This window comes from Tinamus guttatus, unplaced genomic scaffold (assembly GCF_059628265.1).
Source record: "Tinamus guttatus ecotype Peru unplaced genomic scaffold, ASM5962826v1 Tinamus_guttatus_pri_ptg000229l, whole genome shotgun sequence".
NCBI lineage: Eukaryota > Metazoa > Chordata > Aves > Tinamiformes > Tinamidae > Tinamus > Tinamus guttatus.
Genome location: NW_028288763.1, coordinates 847,586 through 866,315, shown reverse-complemented (window position 1 = coordinate 866,315; position 18,730 = coordinate 847,586). Strand labels below are relative to the sequence as shown.

Here is an 18,730-nt window from a genome sequence, read left to right as displayed (position 1 = left end):
CACCATGGAAGAGGAAGGGACAATCAAGCCTCTCTTGCCAAACATGCGACAGTTTCATTATTCTGAATGGCATATTGGCCTTGATACCTTAAAGAAGCCCCTTAAGGTAAGATTGCCTGCAGCCTCATTATCTAGAAAGCAGAATTTTTTCTTGGTCTTGATTATTCAGAGGAATCTATTCCTATGAAATAGAACCTCATTTTTCTTCCTGCAGCATTACATGTTTTCTAGTATCTCTGCATTATTCACATTTCCTCCTTTGTCCTTTTGTCACAGGCCACCTGGAACTTTAGAAATGTGTTTTTCCTGCTCAGATACTGCTCTTACTGAGCTTAGCGTGCTGGGTCAGGGACATTCAGTGAGCCGGATCTTCATATGTAGTTTCATGGACTGATGAGGCTGCGTGCCAAAAAGAGCAGATAAACTGTGCAGCAAGCCCTGTTTTCTAAACAGCATTTTCTTTTAATCCTATCAATATAAGTGTGTTGTTACCTATGGCCTTTCTACTTGATTTTTTTTTGGTATGAGCTTATCACATACAGATCCAGGCCTTGGCTGCATTTTGGCTATGTTGGAGAAGACATCTGAGTTCAGCTCAGTGAAGAGTAGGTCAACGTGTAGGCTGCAGTAGTGAGTGTCTGCCTCCAGTTCAGCCCAAAGCAACCTTCGTAGGGAGCTTTTTCTCCAAATCTTCCTCCCGTTTTGGGGTTAGGTCTGCAATTCTGTTCCAGCCTGTCAGCCTTACTGTTGATGGCACTGTGTCTATCTGTGCTGTTACAGCGGTCAGCTGAGTGTTTTTACTCAAGCTATGTGGTCCAGTGAACTGCCTTTTTTTTTTTTTTTTGGTTTTCCTGTAGGTGACTTTAGCATAGTCTCTTTGTGTGTGTGGTTGCATATTCATGCACACATGTGCACTTTGTATAGAAAGAAAGGTAACTTGCATGTGTAACTTCAGGAGTGTCAAAGAGCACGCAAAAGGAAAAAATGAGGCAGACTTGCTTTCATTTCACACCCACTCTAGCCCACCCATAACCTAAGTCTCTGTTTCAGTGCATTCCTCCTCCATCTTTCCAAGAACAGCTATAATAGTCTCTTTCATTCCTCAGTGAACTCAGTCTCCATCAGTAAAATAGCATTACAAAGATTTATAGGTTCATTTCATGAGAGGGACATTCTTTCATTTTGCAAGTGATGAATCATCTAATGTTTACTTTCCCAGACCTTATACAAATCTTTACAGTCACTGAGGTGAACATCAATTAAAATGAAGCTGTATTAAAATAAAAGATTGTCTTCATTTAACAAATTGTACCCCCCAAGTGGGGAGCACAGCTAATGTAGAGAGCAGGAGCACTGCAAGATGTTCCACTGCAACTTTCATCTCCTTTAAAATTGATGGAAAATAATTACTGCTCTTCTCCCTCAAATTGACTGCTCTGATTCTTAGTTCTTTGTGCTCCTTTTCAAATGTGCCCCCATTTATTCACTGTGTTGCGCATGAGGCTCAAAAATTTGTTTTTGAACAAAACCATACTAGAGATGTTTCTAAGTAAAATTAATGAAACTATCATGTTCTCTCTTTTCTGTACTCTCACTTCATCAAGAGATAAAAATACAAATAAATAGAGCATGTTTATTTCTGTACTGTTTTTTAAAGCAAAAAAGGCACCATTTGTCTTAAAATTCATGTAATCTTAGATTTAAAAGATTTTTGAATAGGTAGTTTTTTTGTGTATGTGTCTAGTTCTGTGAGTGCAAGACTTTACAGAATGCTGGGCCTGGAAATATGACAGAACGGTGCGTTTTGGTTGCTTAGAAATATGTTTTTAGAGCAGTGGATGTTCCCTGGTTTGTCAAAGTCAGGAGCTGTTTGGAGCTCTTTCTCAATCAGTGCCTTTGAGGTTGGCAATATAAATGAGTAATTTAGATAGACTGACATGGTTCTTGAAGAAAATGAAAATGATGAGTAGGAATAATAGACTTCATAGTTACTTAGAACTGAGACGTCTCATGTTTAAGAAATTTTGGGAAAAAGCTTGACATCTAAACCTGCTACGGCTGCATTATGGTTAGAATGCTAAAGTTGTTTTTTTTATTTCAGGCATTCAGTAAAAGGTAGGTGAGATGTGACAGATGTGTAAGAAACAGGAACATGTTTAGAAGAGAGAAAGCAAAACTGATCATCCTGTTAAAATATATTAATTACAGTCTGAAGCACATAGATGCAGGTTTAATTATATTTTAATGGAATGCTGCAGCGATATTTTTATTTCCTCTTCTGTACTTATCAGAAACTGTTTTCCATTTTGGAAAGTGCTGCTTCTAAAAACACTTAAACCCACAATGCACTGTAGTTTGGTTTGCAGCATATGGAAGATCATAAGAATTTGTTTTTTTTTTCTCCCTGCAAAATGATTTTGATCTATTATAGTCAGATGTTCCTGCTTAGGGGGGTGGAAGAGCAGGGAGGATTGTATCAAATATACAAGTGTAAAAGACTTCCCAATAGCAGAAAGGGAGATTTGTGGTGCATTCTGGCTATTTTAAAGGCAGAAAAAAAAAGTTACTGGCCAGATTTTCTCTTATTTATTTGTTTATTTGTACTGGCACGTTGCTTAAAAGGGTGCGTTTATTTCATGTGATCAGCCCTTCCTGGAAAGTGTTTCCATAGCATGATCTGGAAATACTGGAGCTGTGAGTCTCACTTCATAGACACCAGGTATGCAGGTGTCAGTGCTCATGTGAGCAGCCTGACTGCGTTCTGGGGAGGTCTCTTTAATGAACACTGTGGGGCAAATTAAGAGACTGAAATGCATTAGCAAGAATCATTAACAGGGCTGAGAAAGAAAGTGTTTATGAAATAAAATCGAAATTTCTCAGACTGCAAGTGAATTTTCTATGTTGCATTAAAGGAACAGAGTTGCTGTGAACTACTTAAACTGCAGCATGTATCTGAGTGAATGAAAATGTGGACCAAAATACACCTGTCATAGCCCAAATATGTCATCATAGTCAGGCCAACAGGATAAATTTCACATATTATGTGCTCCAGAGAATTTTATTCTTCAATATTCTCCAGGATTTTTTTTTTTTTACTTTTTTATTCACAGCAGTTTAAAATACACCTCTTTTTCTTCCCTTGCAAATGAACTTTCCAGAAAATATTTTTTTCTCTTGTAAAGGTTTTTCCTAGCATTTTCCAAAGCTGGGGAGGACAATTCAATCCTAGAACAGTCACATTAGGGAAAAAAGCAGCAAGTTAAACACCTTTGTATACTGCGTGCTCACACACCTCAGTGCGTGATGGATATGGATCAATTCTGTGGCACATTTAATGGTGATCTCTTGCAGAGGGAGTTTAAACACCTATAGAAGCCAAGCAAAGGTATTTTGCATCCGTTTTACAGTCATGATCCTCCATGGTGGCTGTGCAAGAGTGCAGGCCTTTTTGCACTGTCTGTGTATGCACATATACATGTTGTCATGTATGCGTAATATAGATGGGGAGCTAGAAATATTTCACATCATCTTTTTGGATAAGTGCTGTTCCTTGTGGTGACTAAACATAACGTGTGGCTTTTTATTTCTGCATATGAGTGGGGATTTGCATTTGCTTGTTTTGTTGCAAATGTTTCTAGCTTTAGTTAAATCTGAGAGTAGTAGAAAAATATATTACTTTAGTTTAATTAGCTTGGGGGGAAAAGTCCTTTATTGGGCAGTAATTATTAGTAGTATATTATTAGAATGAAGTAGTTCAGATTCAGTTACTTAGAAGAAATAATTGAATCTTCTGATCCAGTAAACTAGCTCACTTTGGCTTCAGCTGGATTTTAATTTAAGACCTATAGAAGAAGAGACCTGTAATCTCACCACAGGGAATTGGCTTCACTTTCCTGCAGTTCATAAACCACACGAGTGAAATAGCAATCCCCCACAGCAGTTTTCTCTTTATTTTTCACATTCGCTTAAAAGTTTAATTTTATGAGACAGAGCTGATATTAAAGTTTAAAGTGCTTTTTGTGTTGTTTGGGGGCTTTTTTTTTTTTTTTTGCATGAACAAAAGGATTTCCAGCTCTATCAGTAGTCTGGGCTGTAGTTTCAGACAGCAGCAATTGCAGGATGTTTCAAAGATGTAAACACAGTTGGGAACTGCCATGAGCCCTTTGGCGCTGTTCCAAGAGGAGCACAAATAGCTCACTGGTTTGGAGCGGATCAGCATGGAGCCCGTTCTCAGCTGGAGTAAACTGGCAGCTCTCCACCAGCTTTTGAACCCTTTACACCTGGTGAGAATCAGCCTCTCTGTGTCACACTGGCTTGTATATATGTATATATTTGCATTTTCCTTAGTGTTTTGTTTTTGTTTTGGATTTTTTTTTTGCACTACAGCATTGAGGAGTAGATGGCAACTTCACATGAACAGAGTTCACTCTGGGAACTGTACAGGGAGACACTGTCACAGGAACTAAGTGCCACACACTCCATCTCAGCTCTTTTCCCTGACTGGATTTTAGGGAGAAGAGACAGTATGCTAGCCTTGTTTAGTGATGGTTAAGATAAGAATCCTTTCAATCCTTTGATTTGTTGCTGTAAAATAAATTAATATTATTAATAAATTAATAATGTAGTTTAATGTGAATTAATGTGAGGATCTTCTTCCCCAGTATGACAGTAGAATAGATGGAAATCAATAGTGAGAGAGAGCTAGCCCTGTGAATGTCACAGAATTTCTAACAAAGCTCACAAAATTAGGTAATTTCCATCCAATAAATATGTATTTTATTTTTTTAATAGATACTTCAGAAGTCCTAGCAAGCTGAATGAACATCAAGGTGTTCAAGATGTATATTTTGGCATAGGAATTTGTACTGCAGTATTTTGGTTTCTACCACTGTATTGCAGGGTGAATTTAGAACTGCAGGAAAATATTACTTGGGAATTTAGGATTGCTTGGATGTTGCTCAGTTCAGGTAGAAACATGACAGATGTCAGTATGTGCTTTTTTAACAAGAAATAAGTTCATCTGTTGCTAAATTGTAAATGATAAAAATAATGTGCTTTATGCATTCATACATGTGCTGTATCATTACTTTTGGAAACATTTTCATGCCTATCTAACTCAAAATGCTTTTACTTTTCTGAAAAAAAAAAGAAAGCAAAAAAAGTAGAACTTGGCAGACAGTTAATCCATATGGCCTAATTACTCCTGGTATTTTGAGAAAAGAATGTAAACCTGTTGTGTTACTAAACTGAGAAGTGGCTACTGTGAGAGCCTTTTTTATTGATTCTCAGTGCACCTATTGCACATCCTACATGTTTTAGTTCTGTTTCGTCTAGGAGAGTCCTTCCAGATGCTGAATTTAAAAAAAAAAATCACAAGTGGCCCAATCCAAGTAGCCTCTCCATTTGAAAGCCAATTCCATTTCCTCACTCATCAGGCTTCTGCGAAGTCCTAGGGGATTACAAGAAACCCTAACTAGCCACCTGTACCAGTGTGGAAGAAGGACATGTTTCTCTACCTCTCAGGTCATTTGATGGTGAAAAAATGTAGGGATGCCATGCAGAGATGAGCCTTGAGTTGTCTTTCCTCTCTGATTGGCCTATGCATGTGAACTTTAAAATTTTAAAATGAAGCGGTGACAGTACCACGGGCCATGGTGCTGTTCCACTCCTTCCCAACCCTTCTGCCTGGGGCTGTCAGGAAAGTCCTGGCAACTGGATCAGTGATTTTGATACTGGAATCAGAGAGATTGAGGGAAGAAGCCCTGAGACATGAGGAGATAATGACCGTAGCCCCTGCACTACATCAGAAAGAGCATGCGGAAAGACTGCCCAGCCGTACGTACATGCCCTCAACACTGAATCCCCTGGCCAGTTACTCCAAGTCAGCTTTTGAGTTTGTTTGTTTGCCTTTTTATTTTATTATTTAAAAAAATACATATCAGATGAGATATCATCATTTGCTTCCAGCAGAATGAAATAAACTATTTGCATTTGATATTGGCGTGCTTTAAATTCAGTCTTTCATTAATTCTTCTCCTTACCTGTTATCTTCCTTTCTTTTGTTATGAAGATAAAGTAGATTTCATTTTATTTTTCATTGTTTTATAACAGATTAATGTTTAGAAATGATCAGTTCCTATTAGTCACAGCTCACTTTCTTCTTTCCAGTCAGAGATGTATGAAATCCTTTACTAAACAAAAGATGAATGATTTCATGTGTAACTAGAATTGCAAAGGAAATAATTACTGACAAAGGGCCATATTCTGGTTTTTACACTCCTTTCCTTCTGTGAAAACAGTAATTTAATTTGATTCAAAGTTTCGAGAATGACAACCTCAGATCAGAGTGAGCAAGGCAGAAAAAAAACAGAGCAAAGTAGCAAAGTTGCGTGGCAAAGGAATATTGTTGTGGCTAATGGACTGAGAGAGGATCCAAATTCATCCAAATTCAATTTGGTGTTTGCTCCAGATGCCCTGAGTAGGGCTGCGCGAGGCGTTTTGTGCCTTGGCACCCACCTTCCCCCCTTCTGCCTTCGCCTTCCCCACCTGCTGAGCTGCACTTTGTGCCATGAGTTCCAGGAGATAATCGAGTATGAGATTAACTATCATTTGCATGTATTAGCTTTAACATGAGGCCTGTGCTTTCATTAAAGTCCCCCTGTTCCAATATTATGAATGAGTGGAAGGATTTTTTTGTGTACTTTAATTCTTCTGTACACTTCTTTCATACATCTACTCTGAAAAATACACTGGCTGTGTCTTGCCATTTCTCTCGTGTGGAAATTTTATGTTTCCTCATACTCCTCGCAACTTCTGGACCCCTTTAAATCTCAGTTGTGCTGGTGAAATGCTCAGATGTGAAGAAGATGAAGGACAATTCAAAGTATATAAACAAACAGTGTCCTGTGAGCACCTCCTTGCACAAATGGCCTAATAGCTAGTTTGGTCTTTTTGCCTGTTTAGGACAATCCTCCTGAAGGTGAGAAGACAGAATAGTGTCATTTCACAGCTACTTTAGATGTGGAAACTACCAGTGACAGAAAAAAAATTTGCGCTTTTATGAATCCTTACTTGGAGAGAAAACTGAGGCTGGCATTAGCAAAGAGCAGCAGAGCCGTAGAAATACTCAATGAACTTTAAAAAAAACCCTAATTATAGAGAAAGGTCAAAATGCAACTAATGCAGTGTTGGGGAGAATAAAAACATGAACACCTGAAGGATGAACACCAAGCAAGCAAGGCAAGTAGTCAGTGTGGCTCATAGAAGTGTAGCTGGGAGTAATAAGATAAAATCAAGAAGAGGAAAATTAGACTGAAATATCCAACAGGTAGATTTCTTGGACTGGGAATTAGGATGTGTTGGAATTCACCCTCGCCATCTCTGAGTATGAATTTGTCTTTACCTGTGACTGCCTTGGCTGATTCTGACTGCTGTTCTATTCCCGTATCTCATCGCAGGTTACTGTGGCCAATATGGTTTTCAGCACCCGAAGTCCAATCTTGCTCTTATGTGGAGTAAGTGCAGCTGTACAATTATAATGCAGGGGAGCATTTGATTTAGTCTGCTCCTTCTGAGCTTCTGCAAAAGCACTGGCCACTATCTTTATACTTTCTTAAAGGAGAAAAATTACAAGTGTTGTGGAGAAAAGACTGGAACAAGATACATGTCTTTGTGAGCCTTTAGCATCTATTTTTTAGGTAAAGAAATTGTAGTGAGAGCCTTTCAACAGTAAAAAAGATTTCTGTAAGAAACTTTGCAGAAATGAGGGGATGCGATGATCTGCCTGTGGTGTTTTAGTTATATATTTTTTGCTTTTAAGAAGTTTGCCAGATGTTGCCTACCAATCCCTTTGATATGCTGTGCCGCAGCCATCTCCCATCTGCAGCACTGCCACCACCGGGCTGCACACCGGAGTCATCCCTGCAAGTCGCCAAGGTTAATTTTGTGCCTGCTTTGGCTTAAGCACCCGGACAGCCCAGATGAAGCTGCCACAGGAAATTCTGCAGCTCTGAAGGTTTCGTGGTACCTTGCAGCCAGCAGTGCCATGGTGGGAGCACGTCTCAGCGGCCCCATGGCTGCCCACGCTGCTCATTTGTAGCTGCCCAACATGGGTCGAGGAGGTTCCCGTCGAGCTCCTAAGTGCACAGAGAGCAGGGAGTCTGTTCTTCAGGTTAAAACGGTTGAATCAAAGCAACCAAGAATCAGATTTCACTCTCTTGTCACTCCTTATAGAAAATCCTGTGCACGTGGTTAGGTGGCTTCCCCTAGCCAAGTATCTTTGTCTCCTTTTCAGTACACCGGCTGCGCGAATCGAGCTGTATACCAGGCAGTTGAAAATGGAAAACCTTCGATGTTCGCTTAAATTACAGGTCAAAACTGTATAGTGCAGCACAGCCCTTTACAGTAAATGACATGCAAAACTAAGTCGTGCCCTATTTAAATGACAAAAGAGCACTTAGACTATGTGGTGGCTCTGTCTAGTAGTGTCCGAACGAAAGAAGAAATACGGATAAATAATTAAGGCGATAATATGTTTGGCCAATTTTTTTTTTGTATGACTTTTTCTGCTATTATTGTAGCAGAAATGGTCCCTTCAAAGACAAGTAATGATGGCTAAAGAGCTAATGATAGCTAAGAAGGTCAGTTATAGGAGGTTAAACTGGTTTAATTAGAATTTATGAGAAGGTTACTCTAAGAGTGCAGAAAGATGTTAAGGGGTTAACCTATAAGAGATTACATTGTAGTCAGTGTTCTGTTAAAGTTTGAATTAATTTTTCCCATGGGTTTTTCACATTCTAATTTTCAACTAAATGAGACATCTGTTTCAGAAAAGGAAAATTTGCTATGGTTGTCATAGCAACTATCATTCTGTAAGAAAATTATTCCAATGGTTACTTTAGAACAGAAAGATAGAAATTCAGTACATAAAGCAACATCCGATTGCCAGCACAAATTCTGATAATTCAGCCCTTTTTGAATGGTAGCTTATTTGACCTGCAAAACTTGCTCATATGTTTTTAACATAAGGTTAATTATGCTGTAAACAAAATTGCTTCCAATAGATCTCTCCCCTAGAGCCTGATATATAGACAGTGATTATTCTTATCATAATACTAATATGTTGAATTTCAATAGTATATCGAGAGACTCACACTGCTCACTTGAAGCAGATAAAACCTAAATCAACGTACATTTCTGCACATGAGCGCTTCACTTCAGAGGTGAAATACGTTCATGATGTGTGTCCCTAATCGCCAAATACATTTTCTTACTACCTTTTTTCCTCTGAGAAGACCAGATTTTTCTCTTATGAGACATATACTAAAGTATTTTCTTTGTGAATCGTGACATATTCTTGAGAATTTATTTTTTAAATTGCTTTTTCCCGAGCAAGCACTGAAAGAGCAATCCAAAAACCCTGTTCTTGAATTAAGACTTTCTTTTCCAATTCCATAATAAATGGAAATTTTACGCAAAGTTGGCTTTGCGTGGTATCCAGGGCACAGAGTTGTTCGTGGGTATTAGAGAAGATTTTTTTTTCTCCTTGCTTAGAAACTTCGAGTGCTGTTTTGCAGTAACGTTGCAGAAGGGGGGACTTCAGGGTTCACAAAATCCCTGCGGGCTCCTAAAGATGGTTTTACCTTTGGGGGTGTCCCCTGAAGCGTGTGCTTCTCCTTTCTTCCCTTGCCTGCGATGGATGCAGCATCTGCTGCCAAAGCCTTCCTTGGCATTCGTGTTCATAGCAGGGATGCTCCAGAGGCTCCTTCTGAGCCCAGGGCGCAGGGAGGGACGGCGCTGTTCGCCTCCGTGCGCAGGTCGTGCCTGTTCACTGTGGAAACACGGGCTTCTTCTGAAGAGGCGCTGGCCTCTCTAGCGCGATATTTACCCTGCCCACACTTTGTGTGACTCCTTCTTCTTTGCCCTCACCGATGTTTTCCGTCAGGGAGGTTTCGCTCCCGGAAAACGTGCTCTCGGCCACAATGCAATTTGACAAACTCCTTAAAATTTTCATCTTGGTGCAGGAAACTACTCAGCATATAAGCTCTGTAATGTAAGTCTGAGACTCTCCATGTATTTTTATAAAGCTTCCCACTTCTGCAGTATCCGAGCGCCTTGCAGGCTTCAGTTTGTTTGTTTTTCACAGCATGCCCGTGAGGTAAAATTCCTGCCGCCCTGGTGAGCTGCATGCGGCGCCGCTCTGCTCAGGTTCCCCTGCTCCGAGCTGCCTGACCCACAGCAAAGTTTCCACTTGGTGCTGCTGCTTTTGGCAGCTCTTCTTCTCACCTCACCATTCCCAGCCTCTGGAGCCGGAGATACAATCCTGGTTTCATAGGCAGGCGGATGAAGTGCCACATTGGTTTGCTGGGACACCTGCTTGCGCAGGGCACGGCAGGACCAAGAGTGATGAGGGCAGCGGCACAAATGAGGAAAGTTAAGTCTCCTTCTGCCCGTCTGTAAACCCTCCTTCTGCCTTGCCTTTCACCAGCATTTTCTTCTCTTCCCTTGGGTGAGCCACATCCCTTTCTATTTTAGCGAGCTGGGTATTTTTAAGCTGTTTTCAATCGACATGTGCTTTGCAGCATCCCTAAAGAAGAAGTGGGAAATATATCATCACGAAGACTGCAGACATGCTAATTTTTGCAATGTTAGTCAAGCATCAGTAATGGAAGAGGATGAATAATAGCTTTATGGGCATTTTCTTTTGTCTTTGCCATACATGATGTAAAGAGGAGTTCAGAGGATTTCTTTAGAAGGGATCTTTCTTCCTGCCTTTTGATGCAGAGAGAGAGTGTAAAGCTTTCTTCAACAAAGTAATGTCTCAAAGGGAACTTTTGTTGATGTGTATGTATTTATAAATGCTCAGGCTGCAATTATCATAAGCCTTATTAAATCACAGCAGCCTATTTGTTGCTCTCCAAATACGGATGTGGCTGGAATGCGTCAGTCAAAAAAGTTAAAACAAAAAAAATCTAACCTAAAACTAACCTCTCAAATTTATGACCTAGAATTAGAGCATAGTCAGCAAGACATAATTTACCACTGTGATATAATTGCTGTGAAATACAGTTTTTTAATCAATGGGATGGCAGCATGCAGATAAATTATATTCTGACTGGCATTGTTACAGTCCCACTGCTCCGTGATGAGCTGCTCCATAAATATGTTTTTAAAAATGTAAATGTCCGTCTGATAAGTAATTTTGCATATGTAAAGTCTTATTTATGAGCAAGTCAACACACTAGAGGACACAGGAAAGCTATATTTAAGAAAAGAAGTAGTATTCTGTTTCTGATGTGATGCTTCCAATTTGGAAAACAAAACAGCACAGATGATGTCTCCAAATTTGTAACAGGATTTGCTGTGCCAGGGTCTATCCTTGCCCAGTGGGTCATGGGCTCAGGGATATGAAATGAGTTAATGTGAAACCTGTATCCACACATAGCTCTCCGAGACGGGTGTTCCAGATACCCTGGGAGTCCAGCACACTGATCCATGCTTGGCCATCTTGCTCTCCAAGTCTTTTAATAGTTACTTCTCATCTAGCTGGAGGAATGCCATGAATATTTTCCTGTATGTTGCCTGCTTAAACTGGTAAGAACAACACTGGTTTTCCACACATGTGAAATAACGCAGGCTGTATGGAAAGAGAATTTTATTGTGCATAAAAATAAGAAAATGAATGCCATTTGTGTCTCCAAATTCCATGCTAGCAAAGAGTCATTCTCTGTGTTTTAATTAGGTAACCAATGCATGGGAGTAGCACTGAAGTCATTCTCCTCCTCTCTTGGCAGGCAACCTTGGTTTTATGGCTGGGGCTTTAATCTTCCACGAGGCCAAGCACTATTAGAGAAATGGAACCTTATTCCAGATGGAATAGATATTCTTATTACACACGGACCACCTCTAGGTAAGAAAATATTGGTGCTGTTAGCTGTGTATGTCCAGTGGTTGTGCAGTCACTGCTGGCCAGGAAACCCCAGCCCTGCCCAAGGCACGGGCAGCATCTCTAGCGAGTTGTGCGCCACAGCTCAGCTTTGTGCTTCATCCTTACCTATGCACAACGGTAGGGAATTAAACCAGCTCTTTAGAAGTGAAACCTTCATAAATTAAGCCTTAATTAGCTTTGTAAATAAGCAAGGTCCAATTTATCCGTGTCTCTGCCACTGATGCAATCAGCAGACCTAAAGCCAGCGTGGAGAGAAATGCAGGATCAGGCCCAAGGTTTCTACCTGCTCTTCTTACTTCTTCTTACCAGCTCTCTCTCCTACTTGCAGTAGTTTTCCCTCCCCAGCAGTACCAGAGTTTGTCCTTTTGCTCCTCATGCTGAGTTGAAGTATCATCTTCCAGCTCACAAACGCTGCCATTTTTCAGCTGTTCTTTGAATGTCAGGGGTGAACTGCCTGTCTTTAGTGGAGTCTGGCAGCACTAACAGATCAACAAGCAGCGATCTTGCATTTGTATCTTACAAATACTAATACAGGTGATAACAGCATGCCAGCAGAGCGCTCTCATATTCCAAGATAATAATCATTTGGTCTGTGTTATGGAAATAAAATAATCAGAGAAATGTTTGCCATGGCAGGCGTTTAATGTATTTTTCAACGTATTTAACATATAGCCTGTTAAATTTAATGTAAATACACTTAACTCTCAGTGGCTTAATAACTGGACAGGGATGTTAAGCGTGTTAACGGTGCAGGAGTGCTTTGTGTAAGATGCAGGCTCATTACTTCCTTTAAACCTTTAGATTCCCCACAGCCCCCAATTTCCTGAAGCTAAAAGGCTCTTGTCTTCCACCCTTTCTCTCCTCTTTCAAAATTTAGAGGAGAAAGTACATAAAAAGTGTGTTTTTTTTTTTTTTTTCCCTCCTTTGGAAAGATGGGGTTGCATTCCAGTGCTCACTAATCCCGGGGGAAAGGGCCTCTTTGTGAGCACGGCTTTGCACAATGAGGGTGAGTGTTTTGATGCTCCTCCTAACCTATTTCCACACCATAGGCTGGTTTTAATATGGGACCTGTGTCATAAAAGCGGATGGCAGGAATGGATTGTTTAGCCCCCCAGATGTCAGCTCTGCATAATTAGTACCAGGGTTAATCCCTAGAGGATACAAGGCCTGAGTGGTAACTCTGGATCTTTGATACTGCTTTGTTTATGTTGTATGCTTTTAAACCATTAGCAGAAAAAATATCAGTACTTTTAAACCCATTTTTAAAAGCAGCTGCTTCAGCTGATTAGAGAAATCCCAACTTCAGCTCATTCAAAGAAGATCCCTACATGTAGAATTTGTGAGGTGGAGGGTTGACTGCAGCCGGCGTCGGGCACCTTGCTAACGGAGCGTCGGATCCAGGGGGAAGGAGAGTCTCCGGAGAGCGGAGCAGTGCCCATGCTGCAATAATAAACTTACCAGTAAATTCAATAATAAAGGAGTAATTTAATAATTCAATAACTCTGAGGAGGAGCCTCATATCTCCACTAACTATAACTGGATAACATTAATCCCCCCCCCCCTTCCTCAGTATTTGTTCTTGTTTTTTTCCTCAAGCTTGAACCATCCTCCAAGGATTTTCTTTTAAAAAAGTTCCTGTTTCTTTGTCTTCTTCTTATTGATGTTTTAATAGATGGCAGAGGCACAGAACACTCTGCCTGGAGGCATCAGCTGGTGGTATCCCTGGCACCCAGAGCAACACATATACGATGCTTCAAAAGAAATTAGCACTCTTGCCTACTAACAGGACCTCCTTATTGTGCTGCGCCGTCCTCAGACGCTCGGGGAGATGGGAGCTGCCTTGACCCTCCCCGCCAATTATTTTAACCAGAAAGCTGATTACTGCTGTTCTGATCTTGGACAGCATCACTAGAGCTGTTCTTAACAATCATAAAAAGCAATCAGCCCTCCCCTTCTCCAGCATGGCTGCCTAGGTTCTGTCCATCATCTGTTTTTCTGGGCTTTTTTTCTCATCCCCTCACTTCAAAAGAACACAAATCCTCCTAACCCAATTAATACTACATTATTAAATAGTGTTAAATTGCCTGCATGATTTAGAAGCAGAAGCACCATTAAGAGTTAATAAATTTTGTGTTTCTAAGTCACTTAGGTGCATAACAAAAATCTGATCCACAACTGTTTCCTTTTTTTTTCTGTTTTAGAGTAGTGCTTTGGGATGAAATCAGGGCAAGAAGTTCATACAGGATGAGCAAACCAAGATTAAAGAGCTATTAATGACCATTTTATTATTAACCTGTTTATTAGTGAAGATATTCCATGTTTTCATAGTTTAAGAACTGTAGTACTCATGACTGAGCTAATGCTCCTTTCTATATCAGCATTTTTTGTTTGTTTCTTTTATGCATAGGATAACTTTTTAAGTCCTGTCCTTGACTTCTAAATAACTACATTTAAGATTCTTTTCTTTCTCTTCAAAAAGTTCACTTTTTTTTAAATCTCACCCTTAAGTCTTCATTTGTAGCTGTCTGCTTGATTGTCTGTGAGAAAGATTTATACTTTCCTGACAGCTGCAGAAACCTGTTTCAAGTACCCAAACATTAAAAAAACCTTAAGATGAACTCTAATTGTTAGCTAGGTGTAATCAATTATTCTTAGTTTGTGTAGTCAGGTGTGTATAATAAGCTGCAAACATATGGGAAAGCTTCAGAAGGGTGATAATGCATGTAAACAAAAACATGTTCAACATAAATAATGCTTAATTTAATGGAGAAGTTAATTTTATGGATTTTTGTTTGCAGAGTTTTTGAAGTGGAAATACTTTTGCCTTTACGTTCACCACAGCCATTCTGACAATTAACTGTTTCAAATCATTGAAACAGCAAAACCTGGAATTTGCACAGCAAAACCTGGAGTTTGCTAAAATGCGTTTATTCTGAAAAAAAAAAAGCAGGAAGAGGGTTCTGGCAGAGTTACTGGGCTCCTTTTAGCATGTTAAAACTAGTATTTCATACACTGAATTTTGAACTGCTTTGGAGAACAGAAGTAGAATCAGTTTCTGGGCTTGAACTTTGCTCTCCTCTGCCTGGAATTTATCTGTGTTTTCTCTTTAGACACAAAATCCTCAGGAGCCAAGTTGGTATCTTCAAAAGTGTCCAAATGAATTAGGAATCTTAAGTCCATTAACAGAATTTTCTCCTTTTGTCCTCTAGGACACTGCAGTCCTAAATAGTTTTAGAAAGTCGGATTTCTGATATTACAAATGTTCACAGTTTTGAGTCTGGTAAAAACGGCAGAGCCATAGAGAAAAAAAAAAAAACCCGCAGCAACATCCTTCTAGTGCAACTAGCTGAAGGGAGCAGCAGGAAACACAAGGCTTTAGTTGACAGGAGGCATCCCTGCTTCGGACGTACTGCTCCGTACTCTTCAGTCTCTGAAAGGAAGAAGGAAGGATGTAGTCTTGAGTTCTGCTGCCAATAGCAGCGCAAAGATGCTTTAATTGCAGTGATTTTTTTTCCCCTGGCAAGAATGATCATAGTCCTTTTCTTTTGGATCAGGTCTTAAGTCTTTCTTCAAATATTTTTCTTTCCTTCTACTGACCAGGGAAAACACTGTTTTTTCTCTCCCATCAGTTTGTCTGTGAGTGTGTATGGAAAGCTGGGAGACATTAAACCTCAAAAGTGTTTCTGAATGCTACCGCAGTAAAGTTTTGCAGATAACCTGACTTCTTTTAAAGCTTTCCTTTCTTTTCTAAAGGTTTTCTAGACTGGGTTCCTAAGAAAATGCAACGGGTAGGATGTGTTGAGTTGCTGAACACAGTCCAGAGAAGAATACAGCCAAGGCTTCATGTTTTTGGACATATCCATGAAGGTTAGAAAATGTTTCTCTATATCTGTATTTAAAACCACGAACACGAAATGCTGCTTGAACCAGCATTTTCAAATTTGAATACCTGGACTGAAGTACCTCAGTAGTTCAGATCACTTATTTGTCTTCATACAGACATACAGATGAAATTAGCTGATACCCACATTTCAGTATTTGCACCTCAGCTTCTTTTTCAGTTTCCATATCTATCAAATAGATTGGTGGCTCCTTCATGCTGAGAATTACTGTGAATTTTAAAATAAGGACACAAGCCCAGTAGTTACAGAAAGCGATTAAATATTAGGACTGGTGGATTCTGTTTTCCCCTGCTGAATCTCGGTGTGACTTGAAATAACTCAGGTAAGTGCTCCGTGTCCCAGCATTTGTAAAACAGGTAAAAGTGCTTCGGGTGGGGAGGCGCTTCACAGGCTTCATCTTTGAGATTGGGCAGGCAAGGTTGTCTCCCCCCATCAGTGCCTGTATGAAGATAAAATCAAGAGGGATGTCACTAACTGTGTGGAGGTGCAATGTGTGTATTTATGCATGCATTCGCTTTGGCAGGGGAGACAAATAGGACCAGAGAAAACAAGGAGATTCTCTTGTTTCCTGTTAAAAATCTAAATCTCTTGATTTTTAACTGGAAGAATAACTTCCCCTCACAAAAGTCAGTGACCAGTGTGCACCACTGAAGGCCGAGGCAGGAGCAGTTCGTCTCAGAGCCTATTTTGCAGTGGGCAGCTCAATCCCCACAGAGGAGAATTCCCACCGCAGCCGCCTGCGCGAAGGAAGCCGCTCCCGGCAGCGGCAGCGCAGGCTGCGAGCAGGTGAGTTCCAGCGCAGAGCTGCGTCTGCGGCAGCGCTTGCTGAACGTCCAGCAGGAAGGGCTGTTTCCCCTGTGCGCTGCCAGCTCTGCCTAGAAAGCACCCGTGCGCCTGGGCTGCAGGTGCCCCGTGGAGGTGCCGAGCAGCCCAGCAGGGCTCCCGCCGCGCTTCTGCGCTGCCCATTTCACCGGGCCCTGCGAAGGTCCGGGCCCTGCGGGTCATGGCGAAGAAACTCCCTGCTGGCACTGGGGGAAGAGCAGAACTGTCGCTCTGTGAACCCTCAAGCTAATAAGGCAGTGCATTAGCAGAGTGATTTTTTCTCTAGAAACACGTAGCCGAGCGAGCAGAAGTCCCAGCAGCGATGGCAGCCGCTGCGGCGCCGCGTGCGCTTTGCGCACAACAGTTGTTCCGTGGCGAGCAGCAAGCGGCTTGAAGAAATGTCTGTGACAGGAGCCCGGCGGAGTTTTCCTCCCTCCCCAGTCCCTAATTACTGTGTGTGTTTTTCCCACGGGGAGTCCGGGAGGCCTTGCATTATTCAGAATATTTTCAGGAGAGAAGAAAGGAATTTGGCTACTATTTCTGTGTATGTAAAACCTGTAACTAACAAGGCTTCTGTAAGACATGAAATTGCCCTCTGAAAACCTATAGGATCCTGAGTACCTGGGATAGGAATAGCTCTATTACTCAGTGTATGTTTGTAGCAATTAAAACATATCACCATTAACTTTATTAATGGTGGGATTAAACGTTTTTTCAAAAACTTTCTACCAGGTATTTTCCCCAATGTCATATATTTATGATTGTGAATGTGCTTTGTCATAATGATCACACATGCATTTGTTTCCAGGCAAGTTCCCCATATTAAGCTTCTAGTTTTAGGGCAATCAAGCTGATGCTTTTTTCCCTAGTCTTTCATGTAAACCTCTCTGGCAATGAGGAGAGCATGTTCACTTCTCCATAATGCTGGGGCAGTTTGAAAGGATTTTTCTTTGCCTTCTGGAACAGTGTTCTCCTGTATTTCTACAAGCATTAGAGTTGACAAGAGTTTGATTTCCTGCAGTTTTCGCTCTGGAATTCCTTGACTTGGGTGTCTGGTCAGGCAGAAGAGGCGATTGCAGCTTCTTACCTGCAGTTGAGACATTTAGACGATGTTTTGTCTTGTGAAAGTGTTATGATGTCTCAGGGTGTGAATTCACTGTGTTCTTCAGAGAACGTACTAGGAAAGTTCTTCCCTACCTGGGCACATCACGCAGTTCTTTTTTCCTTCATGGGTCACTTTAAAAAACTACAACATAGGACAGAAATCAATGGGGAAAAATGATGGTTGCCCAAAGTTTGGTGGATTAATGACTGAAAACATAAATGATCAGGAATAAGGTTCTAATCAATGCTGAAATTGTCTAAGTTCTATTTTCCCATCCCTTCCAGAAAAGAGAAAGTTAAGAAAGCTTTGCATTTCTAAGGAGGTTTGGGAGCAGGCTGCCAGGCCACTAGCAGTTCAGAGTCAGTTTAGTTTTCTTTACAGAATTTAAAAGGCTGCAGAAAGTTCTGTGTTGGGCAAGGATGGTCTGAGCCCTGGAAAACACCGCTTTGCGCACGGGCAGAATGTATTAAACCCTTCCGAGTGTTCCTCATCCTCGCTGTGTGGTAGAAGTGACTCACGAGAATAACCAGAGCTTTTCTTCGCTGCAGGCTACGGCGTAATGGCCGACGGGACCACCACGTACGTGAACGCCTCTGTGTGCACTGTGAACTACCAGCCTCTCAACCCGCCCATAGTCATTGATTTACCCACGCCAAGGAACACATGATCATTGTACAGGTTCCATGTCATGCTCCGCACACTAGCAACTTTATATTGCTGGCTGAGGATCCCGGTAGGGAACTATTCAACAACAACAAAAAAAGCAAAACCTTCTTCTTATTTCCCCTCTTAGTTCTTCAGAGATAAATTTGAGTGACAAAAATGGATGAGGAACAAAGACATTTTGGTGCCATTACCTGCCAGAAGCAGATTAAGACTTTAGCATTTCACCGTTAAACTATTTGTGAACACAGAAAAGTGAATGCATTCCATATATATATATATATACATATA

General features: G+C 40.8%; 1 protein-coding gene across 3 annotated transcripts in view; it reads left to right on the top strand.

The window, feature by feature from the left end:
- MPPED1 (metallophosphoesterase domain containing 1) overlaps positions 1-18,730 on the top strand; it is a 57,660-nt gene extending 38,930 nt beyond the window's left edge. For all 3 annotated transcript variants that reach the window (XM_088525627.1, XM_010215810.2, XM_088525625.1), the window contains exons 5-7: positions 11,793-11,908; positions 15,701-15,814; positions 18,325-18,730. In XM_088525627.1, coding sequence (XP_088381753.1) covers positions 11,793-11,908; positions 15,701-15,814; positions 18,325-18,443 — 349 coding nt within the window. In that variant the 3' untranslated portion in view covers positions 18,444-18,730. The remainder of the gene's footprint in view (positions 1-11,792; positions 11,909-15,700; positions 15,815-18,324) is intronic.